Below are 24047 nucleotides of genomic sequence, written 5' to 3' on the forward strand. Positions count from 1 at the left end.
GTGGTTTTTACTCGGAAACATATGGAGCATTAAAACCTACAAGACTTTAATGGGGCTTCGCCTCTCGCCATAAATTGTCCTGTATAACAATTTGATTGAGGACCCCAATGCCATTAAGTCAGTCAAGTTTCAGGTTTGTAGGAGAGAGAGAGAGAGAGAGAATCACTTTAAAAGCGAGTTCAAGGTGAAGAAGTTGCATATATAGGTGTCACTAGGTTCCTTACATTGACATAACACATTTTTTTTTTAATAATTGGGTAAGAGTTCTCCGAGGGGGAGCGTAGCCCTGCACATGCATAGGGCCAATGAGAATATGCATGGCGGCATCAGTAGGATGGTCATTACCGTCTTTCATGGGTTGGAGCGATCATTTTGCCCCCCATATGTCGAGGGGCAGGGGTACATTCACCCACAGAAAACATTTATCCCTTATAATTTTATGGAAGAAAAATATTGTTGTAACCATACTTGATATTTTTAAAAAAAATCTCAACTTTACATTTTTTATTCGAAAAGCATGCAAGATAGCAAAAGTACTTAAGAGTGACATAATGGTAAGTCGTTTTTAAATTATTTTAGAATCTCTTCTCCAACTCATTGAGTTAAAGAAATTTTTAAAATAAAATAAAAACAATTAAAAAATAATATAATTTCTCAATTCAAAGAAGCACCCATGACACCAACCTGACCTACGTGTAATGTAAGGTTCTGGGATTAAGCTCATGCTTTTTGAGATAATGCCAGTAACCCAACATGAGAGTATGAGACCAACCTGAGAATCTGACTTCGGCTTTGATTTTAATGCCCCTTACTGACTCAAAAGTAGTTGAAACCTGAAAGTCCATCCAACTCGAGCAGATTAATTTATTCTCATGATTTAGCTCCGGGAGGTTCATATACAATATTAGTTAAATTACACCAGATGTATCTCCATCTCACGTTCATTGTACCTATGGTTATGGTTCCTAATGTATAAAAATTAATAGTTGATGCTTGACGACTCTAAACATTATTTTGACGCGAGTAATCTCAGGCGTAATTTACCTTTTTAAGGTTCAAGTTTTAAGATTTAAAAACGAGAGTTGTAGGCCCGTAGCTCTGATACATGATAAATTATGAGAAAATCATTTGAGCTGCCATGATCATGTTCAATAGAGGCCTTTGAATGATGCAGTGTAAAAGACTGATTTGATCCCAATTGAAAGAACTAAAGAGGCAAAGATAAACCTAAAATGAGCCACTGGTCAGCCTCAGACCAGTGGTGAGGAAAGACATGGATAATTTAAGATGTATATCAAATATGACTTTGAATAGAGTTGATTGGAGGGCAATGATCCATGTAATCAACCCCATTTAATTGGGTTAAGGTTGAGTTGTTATTGTTGTAGTTGTCGTGACTCCCGTGTGTGTCAGAGAAGAATTTTTGCTGCTACGTAGGTTGCATGGAGTTCAGTTCCTCTATACGTATGTTGCGTGTGAAAATCTCCGATGCTTGGTTCGCCCACGGATGAGCCTGCAAAGACCAAGTGATGAGCACCAGAGAGCCAGTGTGGCTCCGGCCTAGGACTCTCCGATGCTAAAGTTAGATCACCAATGCAACAGCGTAACTGTTAGTAAAAGTGAGATGATGAATGGTGCTCCATACCTGGGTATTTATAGAGTGAGGATGAGATGAGGCGGTTGGGAGAGTCCTAGTATGGTAGGAGTCCTTCTTTTGGAAGGCTCTCTCGCGTAGAGCGGTGTGGAGAGCTATTTTCGGGGTCGGACTCTTATTAAGGTAAGAGTCCATGTAAATTGTGATTTCGTATTGCGTTGGGATCGTGGCTCGATCCTTATCCCGTGATTCTCGGGATGTGCTGACGTGGCCCCGCGATCCCCGGTGGGGCCCTATGGTAGCCTCTGTGGAGGAGGGCTCGGCCTAGGAGGTCGGCCTGGGAGGTCGGTTTGAGAGGTCGGCCTGTTAGGTCGGTCTCGGCAGTCAGCTCGGCCTAGGATGTCCTGTGTATGCTCAGTCAGGAGTTTATGGCTGACTTGTGTGAGCTCGGCCTCAGCCCCGGCTGACTTGTGTGAGCTCGGCCTCAGCTTCGGCTTCAGTGCTTGGCCTCGGCTTTAGTGCTCGGTCTCGGCCTCGGCTTCAATGTTTGGCCTCGGCTTCAGTGTTCGGCCTCGGCCCCGGCTGACTTGTGCGAGCTCGACCTCGGCCTCGGCTTCAGTGCTCGGCCTCGACTTTAGTGCTCGGTCTCGGCCTAGGTTTCAATGCTCGGCCTCGGCTTCAGTGCTCGGCCTCATCTTCCGCTTCAGTGCTCGGCCTCCGCTTCGGTCTTGGCTTCAGTGCTCGGCCTCGACTTCGGTCTCAGTGCTCGGCCTCGGCCCCGGCTGACTTATGCGAGCTCGGCCTCGGCTTCAGTTCCAGTACGTTTACGTGGTAGCTTTTGGTTGATTGGGGGATTTTATGACACATCAACGTACCAATAGGTGAACGTACATGTGAGAGCCAATCACCTATCCTTTTTTTGTCATTTACAAGGGGAGGAGGGATTTTTATGAAAACAAAATAAAACTGTGATTAGCTCTAAGATGTACGTTTACCTGTTGGTATGTGCAGATGATCCATTCTCGGTTACATGAATGTTGTTATTACCTGAGTTTGCAGCCAAAGAAATGGAATAATTCACTTCACCTTGGGGTTCGCAAATATCCTCCTATGATTAAGTTTCCCTTCATCCATAGAGAAAGGTTCACCCACCATCATAGGGTTCACAAACCTCTCCTAGGGTTTTGGTATGTTCCAAAATATCCTCTCGATACCCTTTCCTGCCTTCTCCCCACACCATGATAAACGGGATCCTATTCACCATGGGTGGACAAAAACTTGATCCTTTTTAGATTCTATTTTTTTGGATGTGAACCAAGTAACAGTAACATTCCTACAACTCGGATAACAGCAAATTTTGTCGGTTTACTATGGAGGGGGAGAATCCAGACCACAAAAGGCTGGAATCCTCTCAGTAGTCGGTGCACCACAAAACGGCATCACAATTCACGTGATAGAAATGATGATAAGAAAATGAGTGAAGAGAGTTTGGTTGATGGTTACGTTATTACTTCGAGCCAAGGCTGCCAAGCCATCAAGGTGGAACGGGGGCAATGAGGGTGACGTGTACCAGATCACTTTTTAAGCTTGTAGACTTGTAGTCGGCACTCGGGGCGGCATAAAGAATTAAAAGATGTTCGTTTTTTCGGTACTCTGTTTCCTGGAAGCTCCCGTTGTTGCTTCAAAGTTCAAGCCGAGTTGTCCGAGTCCGACGCTTGACATGGTTAATTGCGATATCATTTCAACCATAAATAACGACCAATAATTATTATAAAGACATTCCTACTAATAACCCAAAAACACAAAAAAAAGGAAGGAAAATGATGGCCATGTTCTTGAGTTCCGATCACCAGCACATATGTGTACGTCTCACGCATGAATAGGATATGACCTTTTTTTCATGAAGTCTTAATGGTCGTACGTGAGATGTGCCATCATGTGATCATTAATTGGGTCTCCACATGGGGGGAAATTTTTCCTCTTTAATTCCTTAAATGTGGTAGTATGGCAGTGCGACAGCGTTAGGTGGACATGTTGATACTTGACAGTTGTTGCATCCAACGGTATGATCTCATTGATATGAACCGTTGGATGCAGCAACTGTCAGGTATCAACATCTTCACCTAACACTGCTGCACTACCACATTTTAAGGAATTGGGGGATAATAATCCCCACATGGGGACGTGTGGGTCAAGTCCGGACTCAGTGGCATCGGCAATTCAGCCATGTTGCCAATGTCAAATATCGTTTCACATTTTTTCCCTCATTCATGACATGTGGGCTAAAACAAAGTATTTGTTGAAAAAATTGAGAAATCTTTTTTTTCTTTTTTTATGATAAGAGAATCAATAAAACTTCTGAATAAAAAAGGGAGGTCGAATTCCAAACCTTTTCTCTTTGACTACATCCATTACCAAAAAGTGCACGTCACTTTGGAAGACATGCAGATACCTGCCCCGTTGTAGCTAAAATTAAGCCAAGAGAACTCAAACTCTTTTTTGGGTTTAGTACCATTGTAGAAAAAAAAGTCTTATAAACCATCCTACAAGGGAAGTCCTTGGGTCGAGTCTTTGTGAGTTCATCACAAAATCTTCATAGCATAATAGTATATGAATATTTTCATAAAAAAAAAAAATAACATATGAATATTCTGTGCTTGTTATCTCCTCATCTTCCTATTTATAAGCAACACCTCACTTTGACCTTTCTAATACGGTGTTATGTGCCTAATGGGGTCCACTCTATTGTATGGGCGCTAGATTAGACTAACTTAGTATAAGATAAGTTAAAAGACTTAATTTAACACGTTCTATCAGTTTCGGAGCTTTTGACGTATCGATTAAGTACTTAACATATGGGGTGATAAAAGAAAATTGAATTCTATATCAACAACTAACTCCAAAAACATGCTAGTACACCAAAACAAAGATCTTGTATACAAGCCATGCAACGCCTTCTCCCATGCTTCCATTCGTTTGATATGAAATCTAACAGTATAAGCAAGTGATCTGGCCTCCATGTGGTCAGAGTCAAATATCATTTTCGTTTCAACATTCATGACATTTTGGTCCTTCTATACACAAACCATGTGATGCCCTCTCCCATGCTCCTATTTGATTGATATGGATCCTGATGGTATGTGCAGGTGATCCAGTGCCTATGTTGCCAACCTTATGTATTCATTTACATTTTCTCTCTTTCCTGACATGAGTCGTCTTACATTCAAATCGTGTGACGCTCTCTCCTATTCATTTGATATGAAAGATTATATTTTACGCAACCCCTAAAATAAATATGGGAGGATATTCTCTGTGCCGCAATGCAGGCTATGCCTAGGCACATGGGTCTGCCACTCAGGGGGACAGGGTGGTCATTACGCCCACTCCATATGCCTAGGAGAAGTCTGCGCTACGGCATAGAAAACAATGCCCCAATAAATATATATAAAAAAGATATATCATGAGACATTTTTTTTTGGTAAACAAAATTTGGTGAGTTACTGCAACAGAATAAGAAAATTCAAACGACTTGGTCTTTACTAGCTTATTATTGGTGGAATATCTTTCATGCTCTGTAAAGCTACTGCTTCAAAAGTTTAGTTCATATAACGACGTTTACCCCCCAAAAACAATAATATAACGACAACCTAATTTCTTATCCGTCTTGGATTCCTTTGAAACTTTTGCATTGCCGTCTTTCTTTACTTCCTTTTTCTCTTTAAGGACCACCAAACTGCCCCTTATCTTTTTTTTTTTTATAATAATTTCTCAGGTGATTGGTTGGCCACTCACAATCCCTTTTTCAGTTTTTCATTTTAGTGGTCTTCCTTACGTAAAATATTGCTTTTACATTCTTTTGAATAATATATAGTGTAAGTGCTTTTCCTTTTATGATACTTTCGTTTCAACTCAACCCTTTCATAATGATACTTTCGTTTCAACTCAACCCTTTCATAATGTTGTTTGCTTTTCCAGACCTCATCACACAAACGGAATGCTGACCTCGCTTTATGTGACCTCACGAGCCTTATAGTCCACTCGCATATTGGATAAAAATTGTTAATTTTTTTTTCTTTCAAAAATTCCTATTTAATTTATGGGTTTTTTATACTCAAGATTCCATGAGACTTGTTTGGATAGGGCACTGAATTAATTATATGGTCATTTTTTGTTGTGATTTAGTAAAATCCTATCAAGTTATTTATTTATTTATTTTGATAAAGTAGGTACAAGGCCTGCATTTGGAATGAAACTCTTACAATCCAAACTAATGAGTTGGAAGAAGATACAATATAGTGGTTAGGTGTCAATTTGAGGGCCCTAATTCACATGTGGCTCACTTTTAATTTTACATTTTTTATTTTATCTTCTTACATTATTTTGACAATTGGCATTATTAAATTGAGCTTAAATTTGACATAAGTAGGGGAGAATTACTTTTTGTTAAAATAAATGCCCATCCTTCTTCATGCACCGGCTCATCCTTATCTTTTTTTTTGGTTGAGATAAACTAATAAAGTTTGGCTAACAGTTTAAATAGGGCTGTAAACGGATCGGATTCGATTCGGATAGTGTCATATCTGCATCTGATTAGCTATTGGATGAATTCGGATAGTGCTAAACGGATACGGATACGGATATGGATCGGATATTTTATTCGTTTACATGTAAATATAGTTTTTCGGATAGCCATAGTCTATCCGTATCCGCATCCGTTTAGCTTTCGGATGGATTCAGATAGTGCTAAACGAATACAGACACGGATACAGAAACAGATTTCGGTTATTCATTTACACCCCTAGTTTTAAAGTGTGGAATCGAGATCCGGATTGGGGCCGATTGATTATGATCCAATGAGAATTTGGACAAGTCGGGATCAATTAGAAATTAGTTGGTATAAGATGAAATATGCCCCTAACCCTAATTTTTTTGGAAGGGGATCCACTTTGACCAATTGGAATCTGAATCAACTGATTTGGCTAATCTCATCGGATTCTTGAATCCTTAATTAACATGGAGAAAAAAGCCAAAGAGGGGAAAAGGAAGCAAAATAATTTGTAGATGAGCTAGTCTAGAAAGTAACTTTGGGCAAACATATCATTCACCATCCATTCAACAAGCTGAGTTTTGTGAACATCCATTTCAACTTGGACAACATGACTCTATACATCAAATGTTTAAACAAACAATTTCCTTCATTTGGTATACACACAATTAAGGAGAAAGTTTTCATTCACCTTCACTACATCATCCTAGGATTCATAAACCCCTATAGGGTTTTAATATATTCCTCAAAATACCCTTTTGATACCCTCCCACGCATATCTGAAACGTCATGGTGAGAAGGAAAACTTGGTCCTACAATTAAAGTCCTTGTTTTGGGAGTAATTATATTCATTATAGAATCTAATGGCCACCTAGTTTTACCATTTGATAAGTTAGATGGAGTTAAAATTTTGTGAACAAGCAAAGCTCAAGGTACCCTGCTAGTATGCTGAGTTACAACTTACATATAATTGATAATTCCAACACAATTGAGAGGGTGCATGCAATTCTTGTAGTACCTAGACAATGTATGCCAATACATGAAGGATATATGACTGAATTTGAATATAAAATTTTAAATCATTCCCTAAATATCACTCTTTAATGTGGCACAACTAGTATAATTTTATACATGTTTTGTGTGTGGTACTCCATTGTGAACTTTGTCTTTGTCACTAGGTCATCATGTTCTCTTTCCATGTGACAGATAAGACAGAAGATCATGGGTCCATAAGATGGAGGTCCTTACCTACATCATGTGGGTGAGATTTCAGTTTGAAACAAACTTGAGAAATGGTTAAAAAGTGACTCTAAAGTGGACAACAATGGAATTTAATGAGATGGATTCTATTTTGTATTTTCTCACCTTAATTAGCCTGATTTTTTTTTAAGCCAGTTCCTACTTCCTAACATGTAAATGATTAAAATTTGACTGGTTACATGGGTCTACGGTCATCTCTTTCCATGGACACACCTATGTAGCAAATGTAACTTTTGATGGTCCAAAGTGATAAAGCCTATGAAAATGGGCAATGGAAAGGGGTAATTTTGTAATTCTCCACTAAAAAAAGATTAAGATTTTCCACACCTTATAATGGGTGGGAGAGAAACTATGTTATTAAATATTTAAATACAAGTTGGGTTCGTGAAAGACACTGTCGGGCTGAGAGCGTGCACGAAAATATCAACAATGATTAGATTTTTGTCTTTCATTAAGGGTGGAGCAATTAAATCGTCCCTTTCTATGTTTGGCACGGGACCAAAGGTTTCTTTTTATGAGTGCCGATTCTGTCTTTGTACAAATATTGTTCAAGGTCGTCCAGGGCACTCACATGGAATCCACAGGAGGAGTAGATTTCATATGAATTTTTATCACTTTCAATTCGCTGTTCGTTCTTATTCTCTCCAATTCCTCACATATGAGCAGAAATGACCACCCTACCCCATCTTGGGCAGTGTGTTCGGACAGGGAGTAAGGTGGTCATTTCCACTCCTATGTGAGGAATTGGAGGGAATTGGAGGTGATAATGATTCGATTCCATATATGTGCGTAGCCTTGAGGACCTTGGACGGTACTTGTACAAGGACAAGATCCGGTCTCTCTTTTTACCTTAAATAAAATAAGGGAAAATGAGCGCTACTTAGTCGCGTGCAGTCTGTGTCCATACAAAGCCCTTTGAAATGACCACCCCACCCTCACAAAATGGAAATCCCCCTAATCGATGCCCTTGTGTGTCCCCTTATTAGCCGCATGTAGGGTGTCAAAACCTAACTTGAACCGATGAAACTGAGTTGAACCAACCGAAACTGAATTGAATTGAAACCAATATTAGCTTTCGGATCATGATTCCCAAATTGACATTTTGTGACACTGAAACCAAACTAGACTACACAGAAGCTAATAACACACCGAATCGAACTTACAAATCGGACCAAATTATTAAAAACACATTTTTCTTCACACTTTTAAATATATGTACAATGTAAACCGAAACCAACCCGATATAAATCGATACGAAATTGAAACCAAACACCTTATCAGATCATGTTTTGATCTCACTCATTCTCACACCGAAGGTCTTAAATCAATCCAAACCGACCGATTGACACCGCTGGCCTTCGTCACCGGGAAGCGTTCTTCTTCTCAAAAATTAATTTTCAATTGTTCACGTGAATATAAAATGTTGAAAAATTCTTCACCAGTATCTTATTTGTACGTTTCGTATTATTTTGACTTTTTACCAACTAAATTGCATCATTTTCGGATTTGAGAGTGGAGTGGGTTTACACAGTGGGCCAAGATCCGATTTAGAATTTTCTTGATTGCGATGTCGGTGGAATCATCCTTAGTTTTCGAAGATACTAACGACTATCGCCAATATTATCAATATATCTATCACATCTATGCACTCCCTCTATAAAAACTGCTCCTTTGTTTATTATTTATTAGGCAAAAAGGTCGCGGTACATCCTTAAGAATTAGTTTGGGAAACGTTCTTCTCTCATTATCGTCGATTTCACCAAAAAAATCTGAACCCGTAAAAATGTTAGTTAGTGTTAGACTTGCTGTGACCCTGACAGCCGGTGGAAATCTCCCTCCCTGCAGTCCCTTGTCTGTGCGCTCTCTCTCTCTCTGTCTCCATCTGATCGGCGATGGTATTGCAGAGATATATCATTTCAATTCCTCTGTCTTCTCTCCTCTTCCGTAACCCTCTCAATCTCTCCCTCATTCTGCCAGATCCTCGATTGGAATTTGCATCACAAGGTGGAGTGCCACTCAATCTCTCTCTCATTCTGCCAGGTCCTCGATTGGAAGTTGCCTCACAAGGTGGAGCGCGACCCTTTCATTCTATTTTGGACATTCGATTTTGCATTAGCTAATTAGGAAAGGATGGAACATGGAAGGAATGAATTTTTAGGCCTTGTACTAGTAAAATCAAGCAGCAGCAGTAGATGAGCAGCCATGGCCTGTCCGTCAAAGTTTTTTTTTTTTTTTTTTTTTGATAAGTTTGTCCGTCAAAGTCCTTACCCTAGATTTATCTGGTTCATTCTTCAAAGTAGGAGGTGGTGAAGAACCACAGGCCCTCAACTTGTGGTGTCATCAGGTATTTTAATTCACTCATCTTCTGTGCTCTTCAGCTGTTCAATTCTGACTTATCCTAATATTAATATTGTCGTGTAGCTCGGTCAAAAAGTAAAATCATCATGTAAGAATGGCACTGTTGCTGTGTACGTAATATCAAAACTGAGAATTGATTGAAGTCCAATATTAACAACACCTTAGCATCCCAAATTATCTTGGATGATCTAATTATTTAGTATGGGTATCTCAAGAAATTTATTCTTGACAACCCAATGTTATGAATTTTTCTCTTTATGTTCATGCGGTGTCTAACATATGTAATGTAAACATTGCAATACTCAGCTTGATGATATTGCAATTTCACCGGCAGGGTTTGCAATCAAGGTTGAGAAAATAGGGAAGTTCCCTAATCCACCCAAGCAAAAATTCAATTTTAATTTCTTGAATTTTATTCTCACATTAACTCTTGCACACATAGCTCTAGTTATGGACCTTGAATCATGAAACCAGGCACCCTCTTTTACAAATCCCAGAAACCCAATGCAGTTGGAGAACTCTGTGTTGGTTGTGACAACGCTTAAACAGCAAAAGCAGACATACTTAAAGACTTCAACTTCTGATGCTCTTAACTGTTCTTGGAACTTATTTTCTTCCCTTTTTTTTTTTCCCTCTTCATCATCCTCACACGAACTTTCAAAATCATCAGAAAAAGAGAGCACTCCAGACAGATCTTGCTGCACTGTTCACATCAAAACTAGGTTTAATAAGCTATTGTGCATTCGTTTCAGACCACCATCCAATTTTAAATATTGATTAGTGAAAACTAGAGACTTCTCAATCCAATCAAAGCCAATTCTTACTGAGTTGGTGAAAGCCAAGATGAAACCAACAATAAAAGCGGAAGAGGAAGATGGATGGAAAAGCCCAGGGAGACAGGGTAAAAGCGGAAGAGGAAGATAGATGGGTACGCCCAAGAGAGAGAGAGAGATTTACCTTGTTCGTATAAGCAATAACAGATGCAGAGAGAAAGAAAGAGATCCCCAAAAGAAAGTTTTACCTGGTTTGTCATGCTCAAGTCTCCCACTCTCTCCCTTTGATTCCAGAAAAACATAGTCTTCGCGAGATTAATCCGTTGGGTTGGGATTGGGTTTTCAAACAATTACCGGCTGTCACGGTTTTGGGTGAACTGAGGGAGAAGCGGTTCAACGACTTAGATTCTACTTGGTGAAATCAATGGTTAGCAGAAAACAACGTTCTGTAAACAAATTCTCACGTACGTACCGCGACCATTCACCCTATTTATTATATTAAATGAAAAGAAAGAGAAACATTCTCGAGCAGCCAAGTGGACCCTGAAAACAAAAGCAGCCAAGAAGATTCATGTCCCCTACTTAATAATACAAAAAAAATATATATCTATTAAAGAAAACTGCAGTTATAAATTATAATAGCTGACGACTAACTTTGGAACACACCGACCATTAACTATAAGTCCTTTCTAATCATAAAACTAATTAAATCAGTAAATATAACATTAATAAAATGGGAGATGCAATTTTGTGGTCTAGTGTAGATGCACTTTTTAACACGGTCATAATTTTTGTCTCATTCTAGGTTAATTGGCGCCAAAAGTTCATAGACATGTTGTTAACATAAGTTTAGATTTTTGAAAACTATTAATTGATTGTAAAGGAAGGGTCCATTTTTTCTTCACTTGCGATGAAATCTATTCGTCTAATCCATGTAATCGTCTTATTAGATTGAAAATACGGTATTTTGGACCATGAACAATAGGGGGTGAGAGTTAATTATAATGCCATATTTGGTCAACCTTGGTGATTGATACTTTGAGCTGATTCGAAAACTAAGAAATACTAGGTTGGCCTTCTACATGATTTAAAAAAATGGGAAAAAGGAACGTTACCCAGTCCTGTGGTACTTGCATATTGACATAAGAATATATAAAATTATCGCTCGTTTTATGAAATAAAAAGAATCTATATATGTTGATGCCCTTTTACATGCTCTCTCATTGGCTCCAAGGTTGGGGTAGGGGTTATATGATTAGCCAGGGAGATGTCTTGCCCTTCAAATATATAGATTGTATAGAGTAGGCTCATCCCAATATTGTTCAAGGAAGCATTATTACATTATGATGACATAATGTAATTGATAACGGCGTACGAATGCTATAAATTGATAACATACATGAGCAAAAATGATGACATACATAAATTATATTAATACAATTTTCTCCTTCTTTCTCACACTGTTTCCGGTCTCATAGATTAATCCATTCTCTCTCTTTCAGTGACTGTCTTCCCACGCCACCATCAACCCAGAAATCACTCTCCCTATATACAATTAGAGGATATAGATTATAGAAAGATCTTGGTCGTGGTCGTGGCCACCGAGCCAGGTCCGTGAGTTTTTGGAATTCGGATACCTGGTTCAGGGTCAACCGTCAACCCGTCCCCACACATCAGGAAACCTACCTATCTCGATTTTTTTCCAACCTGAACCTGGTATCATTCCTGAATCAAGTGGTCCTGGTATCACTCCGAGTCAAGTGGTCCGTACCATCGTGAAAAGACTAAACAATCCTCCTTTAACAAACGAAAAGAAAGGCGCACTTTTGTAAAGCTGGTTTAACCTTTTCGGGATTTCAATTTTAAAGCGCATATTCACTTCGAATGGCAGAACTCCAAAAGTAGAACCTTTCCACGTCCGTCTCAGATGCTGGTATCCATAAATTCCATAAAAGGCAAATACTTTCTGTGTATATGCAACAAAAAAAAAAAAAAAAAAAACCCCCCAAAAAAAAAAACCCCACCCCCCCCCCCCCCCCCCCCCCCCCCCCCGCCCCCCCCCCCCCCCCCCCCCCCCCCCCCCCCCCCCCCCCCCCCCCCCCCCCCCCCCCCCCCCCCTCTAGAATTTTATATTTGTCCTCTAACAAAATATTATTATTATTTTAAAAAAGAAAATAAAAAAATCCCATAAAAATGAAAATGGACTAACATGTAACAACCAAATTTTAACTATTTTATCAATTCGCGGCTTCAGGGTTCAGTGCTTCACTTCGTTACCACTCTCTTTCTCTCTCTCTCTTCAGTCACACTCAATAGAAATTTATATATATCGTATCTGCAGACGAAATTTATAAACCAAGCCAAAAAAAATAGAAAAAAAAAAGGGACGAACGGATGTGTTTCATTCATCATCTTCTGATTACGATTTCCGCCGACTAAGATTCATCATTCATTTATCTTTATCTTTCGGTTCTTGTTTCTTCTCGGTTAAGAATCGAGAGTCTTAGAAGAGAAGAAGAGTTCTCAGTGGTCGTTCATGGCGGCGACCTTTTGATTTCGTTTTTTTTCTTCTTTTCTTTTCTTTTTATCGTATTTCTTTGACTCGAACAGAGAAGAAACTCTTGATAAGGACTGTTTTGATTCAGAATCTTTAGTGTCTTATAACATAGAAAAAAAATTAAAAAAATAAATAAAGAAACAGAGGAGGTTTGCAGCTAGAACATAGAAGGAGAGGAAATGGCGGATTCGGATGGAAATGTTGGTACAAAGATAAAGATTGGTGTCTGCGTCATGGAAAAGAAGGTGAAATGCGGGACGGAGGTTCTTTTCCTTTTTCCCAAACCTAGATATATACTTGCTTTATCGCATCGTTTCCTCTTCCTGTTCACCTTCGATATGGCGGCAGGGGAGGTGCTCTGTTTCATGTTGTTACAGAAAGTTTTGTTCATTTTAACTTATTCATTTTATTATATCAGGTATTCTCCGCTCCCATGGGACAGATCCTTGAGAGACTACAGTCATTTGGTGAATTTGAGGTATCCAATCGGTTGTGGAATTCAATGCCGTGGGAGTTTGTTGCTAATAGTCTTCCTCTGCTTTCAATTCTTTCTGGATGCTAATCTCTTGTGCTGCATGTTGCAGATCATATTTTTTGGAGACAAGGTTATTCTTGAGGATCCAATAGAGAGGTAAGCCTTCGTAGATTGTACAAACAATGGAGGCAAATATGTGCATTGTTTGCTGAATGTCTTTTGAAGTAAGAGACAATGGCTTTCATTCCAGACAGGCTTTTTACCGATTTCAAATAGATTATTATGATGTTTGCCACTTCAAATCCTGATTTTTGAATCCCTGATAGATGATTCCAACCGAGGAACAAATGTTGGACATCATATAGGCAGAAGACCAATATGTAATGTCAATTGATCCTGCCATTGAAGTTGTGATAACCAAATTCTAGGGGAAAGATGATTATTTGAATCTCATTGAGATCTTGGCATTGATCATATTCAGAGGCCTGAACTTCCAGATTCTATTCTATTTGTATGAAGTCTGTTGATAAGAACTTCCGATTTTTCTTATCTCTCTCTTAGGGCAGCTATTATCCTGGACAGTTTTCACCTATATTTTCCCATTGAGTGTGACTTCCTGTGCAACCTTTCCTTGTTCCTTTTTGTACTATGTTGATGTTTATGCGTCTCTATCAACCTATTTGTGTGAAGTCTGTTGATAAGAACTTCCGATTTATTGTCCTACACAATCCTTTGCTGTTACTGTTAAGTGCTATTTTTAATTTGATTATTATATCTTAACTCTCTGGGCATCATTATGTCAAGATAAATGCAACTTTGTTATTTAATCAGTTGGTAATTAATGAATGACCAGTTTGTTCATTGACTACTGCTTGTTTCAGCTGGCCAATTTGTGATTGCTTGATTGCCTTCTACTCCACTGGTTATCCCCTGGAAAAGGCAGAAGCGTATGCCGCTTTACGAAAGTGAGTTCTGTAGTGTATAGGTGTGTGTGTTTTCTTCTTTGATTAATTATAGTTGTTCAGAAAATTTATGCTTTTTATCACAATTTAAAAGACTTCATAATTTGTGATTGCTTGATTGCCTTCTACTCCACTGGTTATCCCCTGGAAAAGGCAGAAGCGTATGCCGCTTTACGAAAGTGAGTTCTGTAGTGTATAGGTGTGTGTGTTTTCTTCTTTGATTAATTATAGTTGTTCAGAAAATTTATGCTTTTTATCATAATTTAAAAGACTTCATAATTTGGAAGAAGTAGAGAGAAAAGATATGAATAGCCTCTGCTTGACAATTAACATGACTTAAATAGAGTTGAATGGCGAACAGAATTCATGTAACCGACCCCATTTGGTTGGGGAAAAAGCTTGATGAGTTGAGTTATTGTCTTTCTTGATTCATAATTCCCTTATTTTTTTATATGACTGTGTTGTATCCTTTTAGGTACATTATTTACTTCTTATAGTTTTAATGACCTCTGCAAGCTTTAATTTTCAGTTATATATTTAAGGGTTTTCTCCCCGTCACTATGCCTAGTGAAGTATACCTCTTCACTATTTGCCACTTGGCAGTACATTGGTTAGTCCATGTGATAGAGGGTCTCACATACATCTAAATTGCCAAATTTTAGTCCAAAGTAAGAAAGGAAAGTGGCTCATTCTCTGATTCAAAATTTTAGTAAAATTACCAAAATGCCAATAATTAGAGATGAATATAAAATACAAAATGGCATCTTTTGTAATTTTAGTTAATTCCTCTACTCATTTTAAGATGAAATTGTACCAATGAGATGTTTGCCTGGTTCTCTATCACATGGACTAACTCATATGGCCATCCACTTCCTCTACTCATTTTAAGCTGAAATTGTACCAATGAGATGCGTGCCTGGTCCTCTATCACATGGGCTAACTCATGTGGCCATGTAATGCCAAGTGGCAAATAGTGAAGCGTTATACTTCACTAGGCATTGTAACGCCTAGAAGGACCCATTTAATGTAATGGCCTTGTTAGTATAAAATTTAGTTCTTTCAGAGAGGGAAGAAGATTACAATGCATCTAGAGAAAAACAGCTAACCATATGGGGACCAATTTCAACACTAGCATTCCTACTTTCTACAAGATATTATATTATTTTCAGAGCAGCTCCACATACTGGTGGCAGACACATACGTTTTTTGGTATAGCTATTAGCTATTATAAATATTGAAAAGGAAGGTCTTGATGTTTGGTGCTACTCTGCTGTGCGCTGCATAATGCATTCTGTTGATGCATTTAGGCCCTTTCTGGTTAATGAGTTGGAACCACAGCATCTTCTTCATGACCGAAGGAAGGTATACGAGGTATGTGTTTAACCTTTTAGCTTATTACCCTTATCGGCAGCGTTTTGATTTGTATTCTATTGCATTTTCTTCCTGTAGACAGATTTTCTATTACATGATGTAGGAATATTTAAAACCTTGGTGGCATACTGGCATCAACTAGAACTAAAAGTGGAGGGAACAAACTGCAAGAGTAGAAACTATGTCAACAACAGAACTTCAATTCAGTAAAGCAACTAACAATTCAACCCCTGAGCTTTCACCCATTGCCTTTATTCAGGCTTCAATTCTTCTGTAAAAAGGAACACGTGTTAACTCTCCCTTTCAACAAGCTAGAAACCTTCTTGATCCTGTACATATAAACCAAAACTTAGACCACCACCTAATTTTTTGACCCATTACTCCAACTTACTAGTCACTAAAATTTTTAGAAATTACAAATAAAAACAACCATGGAATTTATTTTATCACAAAATGGAAAAATATTATTGTCCCAAGGGTAGTTACTTTTCCATAGCTAACAAGACACTTATTCTGCCACAAGATGATGTTTACATTCCGACAGTGGGATAGAGAGGACATGGTACAGATTAGACATTTCTCAAATTTCAGAGTCTAATTCAATCAAAGACTCCTTTTATTGGTATGCATTACATGTATGTCCATGATGCATGGACCATGCATGTGTACCAGAACTCTAGCCATTACTGTGCACTCTCCCAACACTGAGGAAAAAAAGACAGTTTAGATAGGAAAAACCATGAAAATGGATGGCTCTGATCTGTCTGTTTACTGTTGGAAACGTCACAAACAATTGTGATACCAATATCTAACTGTTGAGAGGGAGAATATCTCTCTCGGGATTAGCGTCAGAATTCTGGAGCTAATACCGAGAGGATCTCCTCTCTTTAATTAATACCTTTTTCCCTTTTTTCCCCTGTAATCCCTAACCCTCTTTATATGAAAAATATATCGCAGCCCTCTCTCTTTAACTAGAGAGCTGCTCTTTGGCCCTCTTCTCGTCTTCCTTCTTCATCTTTCTCTGTTTATTTACACTAACTGATGCAGATCCTAGCCTCCTCGAATTGAAGAAGCCACCCTAAACCTAGGGTTTTAGTAGAAGCCTTAGTTTAGTTTAGTTTATTTCCATACTTAGTTTTTATTTTGTGTTTTTAATTGAACCGGGTTAAATTGGTTCAATTGGTCTAATGTAAGTGAAGTGATCCTATTGGCTAAGAGGTTCTTATATCCTATTGGCTAGTAGGGAATCTTTTTTATTTTAAGTAGTTTAAGTTGTTTTTAAGTCATTAGGGGTAGATGAGTCTTTTATTTTAAGTTTTTAATTTGTTTTTAAATTGGTCCACCTCTTCACGATTTAAGTGAGAGATTTAAATTGTAATAGATTTAGGAATAGGCCTTTTGGCCTCTTATTTAATAAGAAAGGTGGGAGAGGCTCCCCCACCAGTTTTATGTTTAAAAAAATTTTCGTTTCCTGTTGTGAGCCTTTGCTGCTGCTGCTGCTGCTCTCTTCAGTGACTATCTTGTGTGTCATATCAAGACCCCTTGCGAGTCATATCAAGGGTTAGGGCTGGTGGACTCCGGCGACTCCTTGCATCTTGTAGATCGGGAGGTCCTTCTTCTTCTTCAATCAAGTTTCTCCAAGCTGCCATTGAAGAACCTGCAATTCAGTAAGTTAATTTACTGTTTATTATTTCCCCCCCTCCTCCTAACCTTCCAACCTAACCCTAATCGATCCACAATCCCTTCCTCCATTAAAACCCTAATCGATCCCATAAACCCTAGCTTCATCCATAATCACTACAGCCTTATTCCCTCATCAGTTTACACTCAAATTTCAACCACAGTTCCTGCTCAGTAACCCTCCCACTCGATCTCAGTTGCAGCCTCAACTGTCCATTAAAAACCCTAATTCCCTCCATCACCATTAAGACCTAAAACCCTAAAACCTGTCTAGACCTAACCAGCCATCAAAATCCAATCAAACTTCAGTCGAACCACCCTCTCACTGCCAGTAAAACTCGACCTGAAGTCCAGCCCTGAAATCCCATCCTAAACCCTAGTTTCAGCCTAGATTCCAAAACCTAAAACCCGAAACCCTAAACCTAAATTTCTGGAATTTTAAAACTTATTCAAACCTAATCAAATCTAGTTTATTAAGACCCTTAAAACCTGCATATTAAAACCCTATAAACACTATTACCATTAGTTAACCCTAACCCTAATTTTTGCCCTATTTAGCCTAAGCTGTCCCAACCAACAGCCTTGTTAAGTGATCTTAGTACCCTGGCTCCTAGTGGGACTATTCCTACCTAGGACTACATCACTAACCTTACAAAATCCCCTTAACAACAGGAGAATACCAAAATACCCTGCCTTCAAATGACCCAAATACCCTTGGTGCTGGTAACTTCAATATGGCTCTTCATTCTTCCATGGTGTAGATATGTTCCTCCTTTTGATAGAATTTCTATAACCATGTCAGAATTGTCTTCTAATTCTCGTAGGTCATAAGAAAATCGAGTATTGGTTGACCCAAATGCTCCCACGTTGTTCTACCAATACTGTCTGTCCTTCCATGAACAACATTGATAAGTCTCCTCAGCAATATAAAGTAAGTAGCTTGGTGATGAATTTACTCTTTCTCTCTCTCTTGGTGAATCAACCGCCTAACATTCCCTGGCCTGGAAAGGCTTCATGTTACTGCCACTGTGTCACTAAGAGATGTAAGTTATGGTAACTTGTAAATTTAGCACACAGTGTTCATGTTGGTGAAGGTTTGTCAAGTTGCATATGTGTAGCTGTTGGATTGCTAACTCGCTATGGCCTGGAAGGCTCTTTAGCCTCCATATCTTATATCAATATCAACAGATTTGTTTAGATCATCCATTTTTTTGTTGTATCATCTTAACCTGACAGTCCAAATACTGTTTGGTCTGTGTTGTGTGGGAGGGCCACTTACCAAACTGTTTTTTTTGGATTTGTTTTAGAAAAAAGGAAACAGAAATGGTTAAGTTTATCAATAAATAATTAGACCTTGATTGATGGAAGTCCTTATCATGACAGAATCTCAAAGGTTTAAAAAGCTACCTTAGAATGACTAGCAGTTTGAAAATTTGGAAATTTGAACCTTTTATTTGTAAACTAAGTGCACATTTAATAAGAAAGATTATTATTGACCGATTATATGTAATATCTTGTTGTATTACTTACCTAAAAGGAAAGATGAGTTCGAATTAGCTTCCCAATAATAACAAAATCTCATACCACCTATGCACTGACATCATTGAGCTGACCATTTTGATGGAACAATCAAACCAGGTTGGTTTGGCCCAGGACTCTTTCCAGTTTTTTTTTCTTTCTCTGGGTAAGGTCTGAAACCTTTTGAAGGTTCTCAATTCCTACCATAGTGCTAATGAGCCCATCCAGAAGGAACTTCAGTTTTATGTGTCAGATGTGCAAAACTTGGTTGCCATTGTAAATATATTCATATTATGTTTACAATCTTTACATGCATAAATAAAATGTAATCACGTTAAACTAATCCTTGCCACGCGATATGCTGCATGTAACTCCTTATGTGATTTTTTTAACCAATTTAATGTTGGAAATTAATAAACCAGGTTAAGAGAGTGTTTGTTACGCAACACTGGATTCTCAATCTTGGATCACAACATAGGGTTTAGTATGCAAGATGCAAATTGCATTTGGACACACTATGTGTTGGTTTAGTATTCAGGATCCAAATTGCATTTGGATCAATGTTAGTGGTTTGTAGAACAGTTAGCGAAAGAGAGATAAACTGGGAGGGGGAGGGGGAGAGGTGGATAAACCCAAATTGCACTCTGTCCCTGAATTCAGTGGTGTTAGTGGCTTTGTCTATCTCAAATGAAGTCCTCAAATGGCTGATATTAGAGGAGGTTTCCCTGTGCATGTTAACCCAATGAACCATTAGTTGAAAGTAATGCGAGGATTAAGGTGAGTGGAGAAGAGGAGACAAGAGGTGAGAAGAGGAGAGGAGAGGATGGGATGAAAAAGAGAGGAGAAGAAGAGAAAGAGTGCGTACAATGTCTTGGGGAGAATCGATTTCTCTCCCCCTATATTCGCTTACTTCTTATGTTATGAGGAATTATGTACATGCCCCACATGCTAACATAAGGTAGCCTAGGGAGGTAAAAGGGAAAGAAACACAATACATGATAATAACACAAAGTTCCCTTATTACATAAACTCTAACACCATTACAAGTGGTGTCTGAGTTGTGCAATTGGATTGGGGACTTAGGGTGCAAATGACTGATTGGTAGCGAGATAGATGAATAAGATTTTGGGGAGATACCAAAACCCCCTTTTCCGGTCTCTTATATCCTTCATCTGCAGTAGCGGGAGCCTCGTGCACTGGGACACTCTTTTTATTATTGAAATAACCTTCAAAATCTCCCCTAAATGCAAGTTTACTTAAGTGATTTAGGCACACTTTGACAGATACCAATCCAGCATTCTCAATCTAGTAGTCCAGGTTGAGCTAATAACCTCAATCCTAATCCAGGCCATTTTGCAATATCAATCCTTGATTCTCTATCATGGATTGCATACCAATCATGTCCTCCTGGATCTGGATTGCAATCCAAGTTAGGGTTGTTATCATGGATGCCGTACCAAATGCCCCCTAATTTAATTTGTTTTAGCAATTAGCAACCATCTGTTTTCAGGGTAATCATGTATCATTTTCCTTGAAAGAGAATGGATTTTAATGTGTATTTAATGATGATGTGGCATACGTATGTGATTGATTTCTTTCTATCATTTTAACAATTCAATATTGGAGACTAACACACATCTTTTTTGGACTCTAGTGTCTTGAAATGTATGCAATTCCTGTTCCAAGATATGCCCTAGTAAATAGGGAATACCCTTACCAAGAGCTGAATTATTTTATTGAACAAGATGATTATGTTGAGGTTCATGGAGAGCGCTTCTGGAAGCCCTTTGTGGAGAAACCTATTGATGGTGAGTTCTTTGCCTCTATCTTTATCTTTTTGTTTAGAGAAAGGTGTCAACTTTCTCATGATGAACTTTGTTTCTCTGGAGTCAAACAGTCATGTTTTAGTGAAAACCAAACCATGGTGGATTAGTGTTCTCAGTTGTTTGATATTACTGGGTAAAGAAAACCAATCTATGGTGCTTGTCTTGTTGCAGAAATGCTGTTTTTAGGTTGAATTACAAACATGTGGTGTTGATGGGTCAATTAGAGGATTTTTTTATGGTGAAAACGACTTTGTAGATATCTTTGTTCCTAATGGTTCAAATTTCAAATGATCATATATGCTACATTTTTTTATTTACATTCATTTGGCTTTTACTCTTTTAATATGCATATGCAATAATGGCTCACCAGCTGTGCTGTTGTGAAGGGGATGATCACCGTATAATGATATACTATCCCAGTTCAGCAGGTGGGGGTATGAAGGAGTTATTTCGAAAGGTGAATCATTTTCTTTACAATATGATTGTTTTTTACATTAAAATAGTCATATATTGTCTCAACACTTGCATTAGGATTGTTGAATAAGCCAGGCTACATGATAAAAGAGTTTGAAACATTAAAAGTATTTTCTGAACCCATTGAGGATCAGAATTACTGGATGGTTTATTTGAAGCTTACTTCTGTTGAGAGTTAATTTGAGCCATATGGTAATGCAGACCATTGATGGCCCATTGAATGTCATTTTGAAGTTTTGGGTCCTTTTGGGCATCATGTTAAAAAAAAGAGCGTCCGAGACTCCCAGTGCACGAGGCTCCCACTACTGCAGGGTCTGGGAGAGGCTGTTTTCATGTTTTGAACTTGCAACCTTTTGGGCATCATGCTAACTTTCCAAATTCCAACCTGATGTTTTTAACTCAACTCAACTAAGCCTGTTTGGCTGATTGGGTCTTGTTTGCCATTCAGTTCTATTTAAAGCTTTTCAAATTCCAACCTGATGTTTACTGTATGGAATCTGTATGTAGGCCCATTTCCTTCTTGGCATTGTGACAATGCTGATCTCTTCAATTAGCTTTTTGATGCATTTAATAATTAGAAGAATCTGTGGTCTATGTTATGAGGGGAGAAATGAATGGATTTCATTCATAGGCAATGTTCATGATTCAGTTTATTGTGGAGCTCTGTTGTTGGATTAGAAATCTTTCTTTCTTCATTAGTTAGAATAATTATATGCATTTATTGAATGATGTCATAGAAAGCTCTAAGTATTTTTATTTTAAACTTGGGATTTTTTTTAATCAAAATGTCATTTATGTTTTGGAGTGACTTTCATGCTCATGCTAATCATAGTGACACTTCCATGTTTATGACCATGGCATGCTGTGATTTTTGATTGCAGGTTGGTAACCGTTCAAGTGAATTTCATCAAGAGGTTCGACGAGTGAGACGTGAAGGCTCTTACATATACGAGGAGTTCATGCCAACAGGAGGAACGGATGTCAAGGTTATCTAATATAAGCCTTTGTTTTCTTTTGGTGAATGGATTTTTTAGCCTACTGGTATTGCAAGTACACAAATATATGGGGAAAAATGCGTTTCTCTTCATCGAAACCCTTAATTAATGTAGAAAGTCACAGATGTATCAGAGAGGACAGATGTATCAGAGAGGGGATAGGAGAAGGGCATTGGTGCAGGGGTGGTGAAGGGCAGGAGTCTCAAACCTTTGTCTCCTGGGACCCTGCATCCTGCAACTACCTGCAGGGATTCCAACCAACTGCTCTACCTGCTGCCTATGAGACACAGATATCACTTTTATATAATTTTCCCCAACTACACAGTATTGAAATTTTCATTTTTTGCTGGTAGAAAGGGAGTTGGGAAAGCTCTCCTTGTGGAACCTCCACACAAGAGCTGGATTGGAAAAAGTGCGCAGATGTAGGCTGGGCAATACAAGACGACTTCAATTTCTGCACATGAGTACATGACACTTCTTTTTAAAGGATCTTGGATATGCATCTTGAAGGGGCTGCATTAATTGGAAAAATGCCATTACATGAATATTCAGTTTAGGGAAATTCTTATTTGGTTTTCAGCATCTATTTCATTCTGTTGCTTTCAAGCTTGAAATTATAGAAAATTTTGTTTTGGCTATTCTAGAGGTCAGAATGCTGTTCCATATGGAATGTCTGGTGAATTAGAGCCCAGCTTCTACTGTTTTCGGGTAAAGATGTGTGCTTGGCCATAATCAGATTGGTGTTCTCAAATTACAAGTTAATCAAGAATTTAAGATGGTCTTAAATGTTGAAGAAGAATCTGACATACAAATGGGCTGAAAGTTCAAAAGTTAATTAAGATGCCTCTCTTTGCAAATGGATACATTCCCATTTATTAGGTATCTTATGTTCTTAGAGCTTCAATGGCTTCTGGCAGAGGAATATGTCATCCCTAATTTGACATTATTGGGTGGCCTTCTAGATTCACTATTCAAGAATTATATCATCCAATAATTAAGTCCTTAGGAAACTTTCCTCCTAAGTAGTCTGTTTGTAGGACAGGATAGCTGGTTTGGAGGTTGCAGTCCCTTCTATTTATGTACTTATGAAGGTGGTTCAAATATGAACTTTTACACTTGGCTGAGAGATTGTATGGAACTGCAGCTACTCCAGCTTATGTTGTTGTTGCTGTTAGCTGAAACTGTGTATATGGATCTTGTAATCTGTTTTTAACTACAACTATACCTTTCCCAAGTCATAGCTTTATGGCCTGTGTTGCTACTGCTGCATGAATATTCTGTGATGGTTGCATATCCACAAGGGGCATTGTTGTTGAGCATGCTAATTTCAAGTAGGTAGCTACCGTAAATGGTTTAACTTACTTAACATCTGTTTGGGAAGGTATCACTTTTGCTGTCACTGTAATCAGTTCATGCAGTCTCCTCATGTACCATATGGAATGTTATTATACACATCTAATATCTCAACAGGAAGTCCAGGCCAAGGAATCTTGTAGAGTTTAATGAACATCTAGCCATGGAAAGGTACATAGATACTAATTGGGATGATTTTCCTTTAGATATAATGTCTAACACAGCTAGTGTACCTTTGTTGGAGGAACCCTTGTTAATGGAACAGCAAGAGGCAACATGTAGTAGCAATCAATTGCAGGAGCAGA

General features: G+C 38.4%; 1 protein-coding gene across 5 annotated transcripts in view; it reads left to right on the plus strand.

Annotated features, from left to right (window-relative positions):
• The first annotated feature begins 12811 nt into the window (after positions 1 to 12811).
• LOC122654834 (inositol hexakisphosphate and diphosphoinositol-pentakisphosphate kinase VIP2-like) overlaps positions 12812 to 24047 on the plus strand; it is an 85264-nt gene continuing 74028 nt past the window's right edge. Inside the window, exons 1-9 of one of the 5 annotated variants that reach the window (XM_043849099.1) lie at positions 12812 to 12909; positions 13242 to 13351; positions 13507 to 13566; positions 13673 to 13719; positions 14445 to 14528; positions 15833 to 15896; positions 20749 to 20902; positions 21307 to 21377; positions 22276 to 22380. In XM_043849099.1, coding sequence (XP_043705034.1) covers positions 13268 to 13351; positions 13507 to 13566; positions 13673 to 13719; positions 14445 to 14528; positions 15833 to 15896; positions 20749 to 20902; positions 21307 to 21377; positions 22276 to 22380 — 669 coding nt within the window. In that variant the 5' untranslated portion in view covers positions 12812 to 12909; positions 13242 to 13267. The other 4 variants (XM_043849102.1, XM_043849100.1, XM_043849103.1 and 1 more) reach the window with 4 other exon arrangements.

This window comes from Telopea speciosissima, chromosome 3, assembly GCF_018873765.1.
Source record: "Telopea speciosissima isolate NSW1024214 ecotype Mountain lineage chromosome 3, Tspe_v1, whole genome shotgun sequence".
NCBI classification, from domain to species: domain Eukaryota; kingdom Viridiplantae; phylum Streptophyta; class Magnoliopsida; order Proteales; family Proteaceae; genus Telopea; species Telopea speciosissima.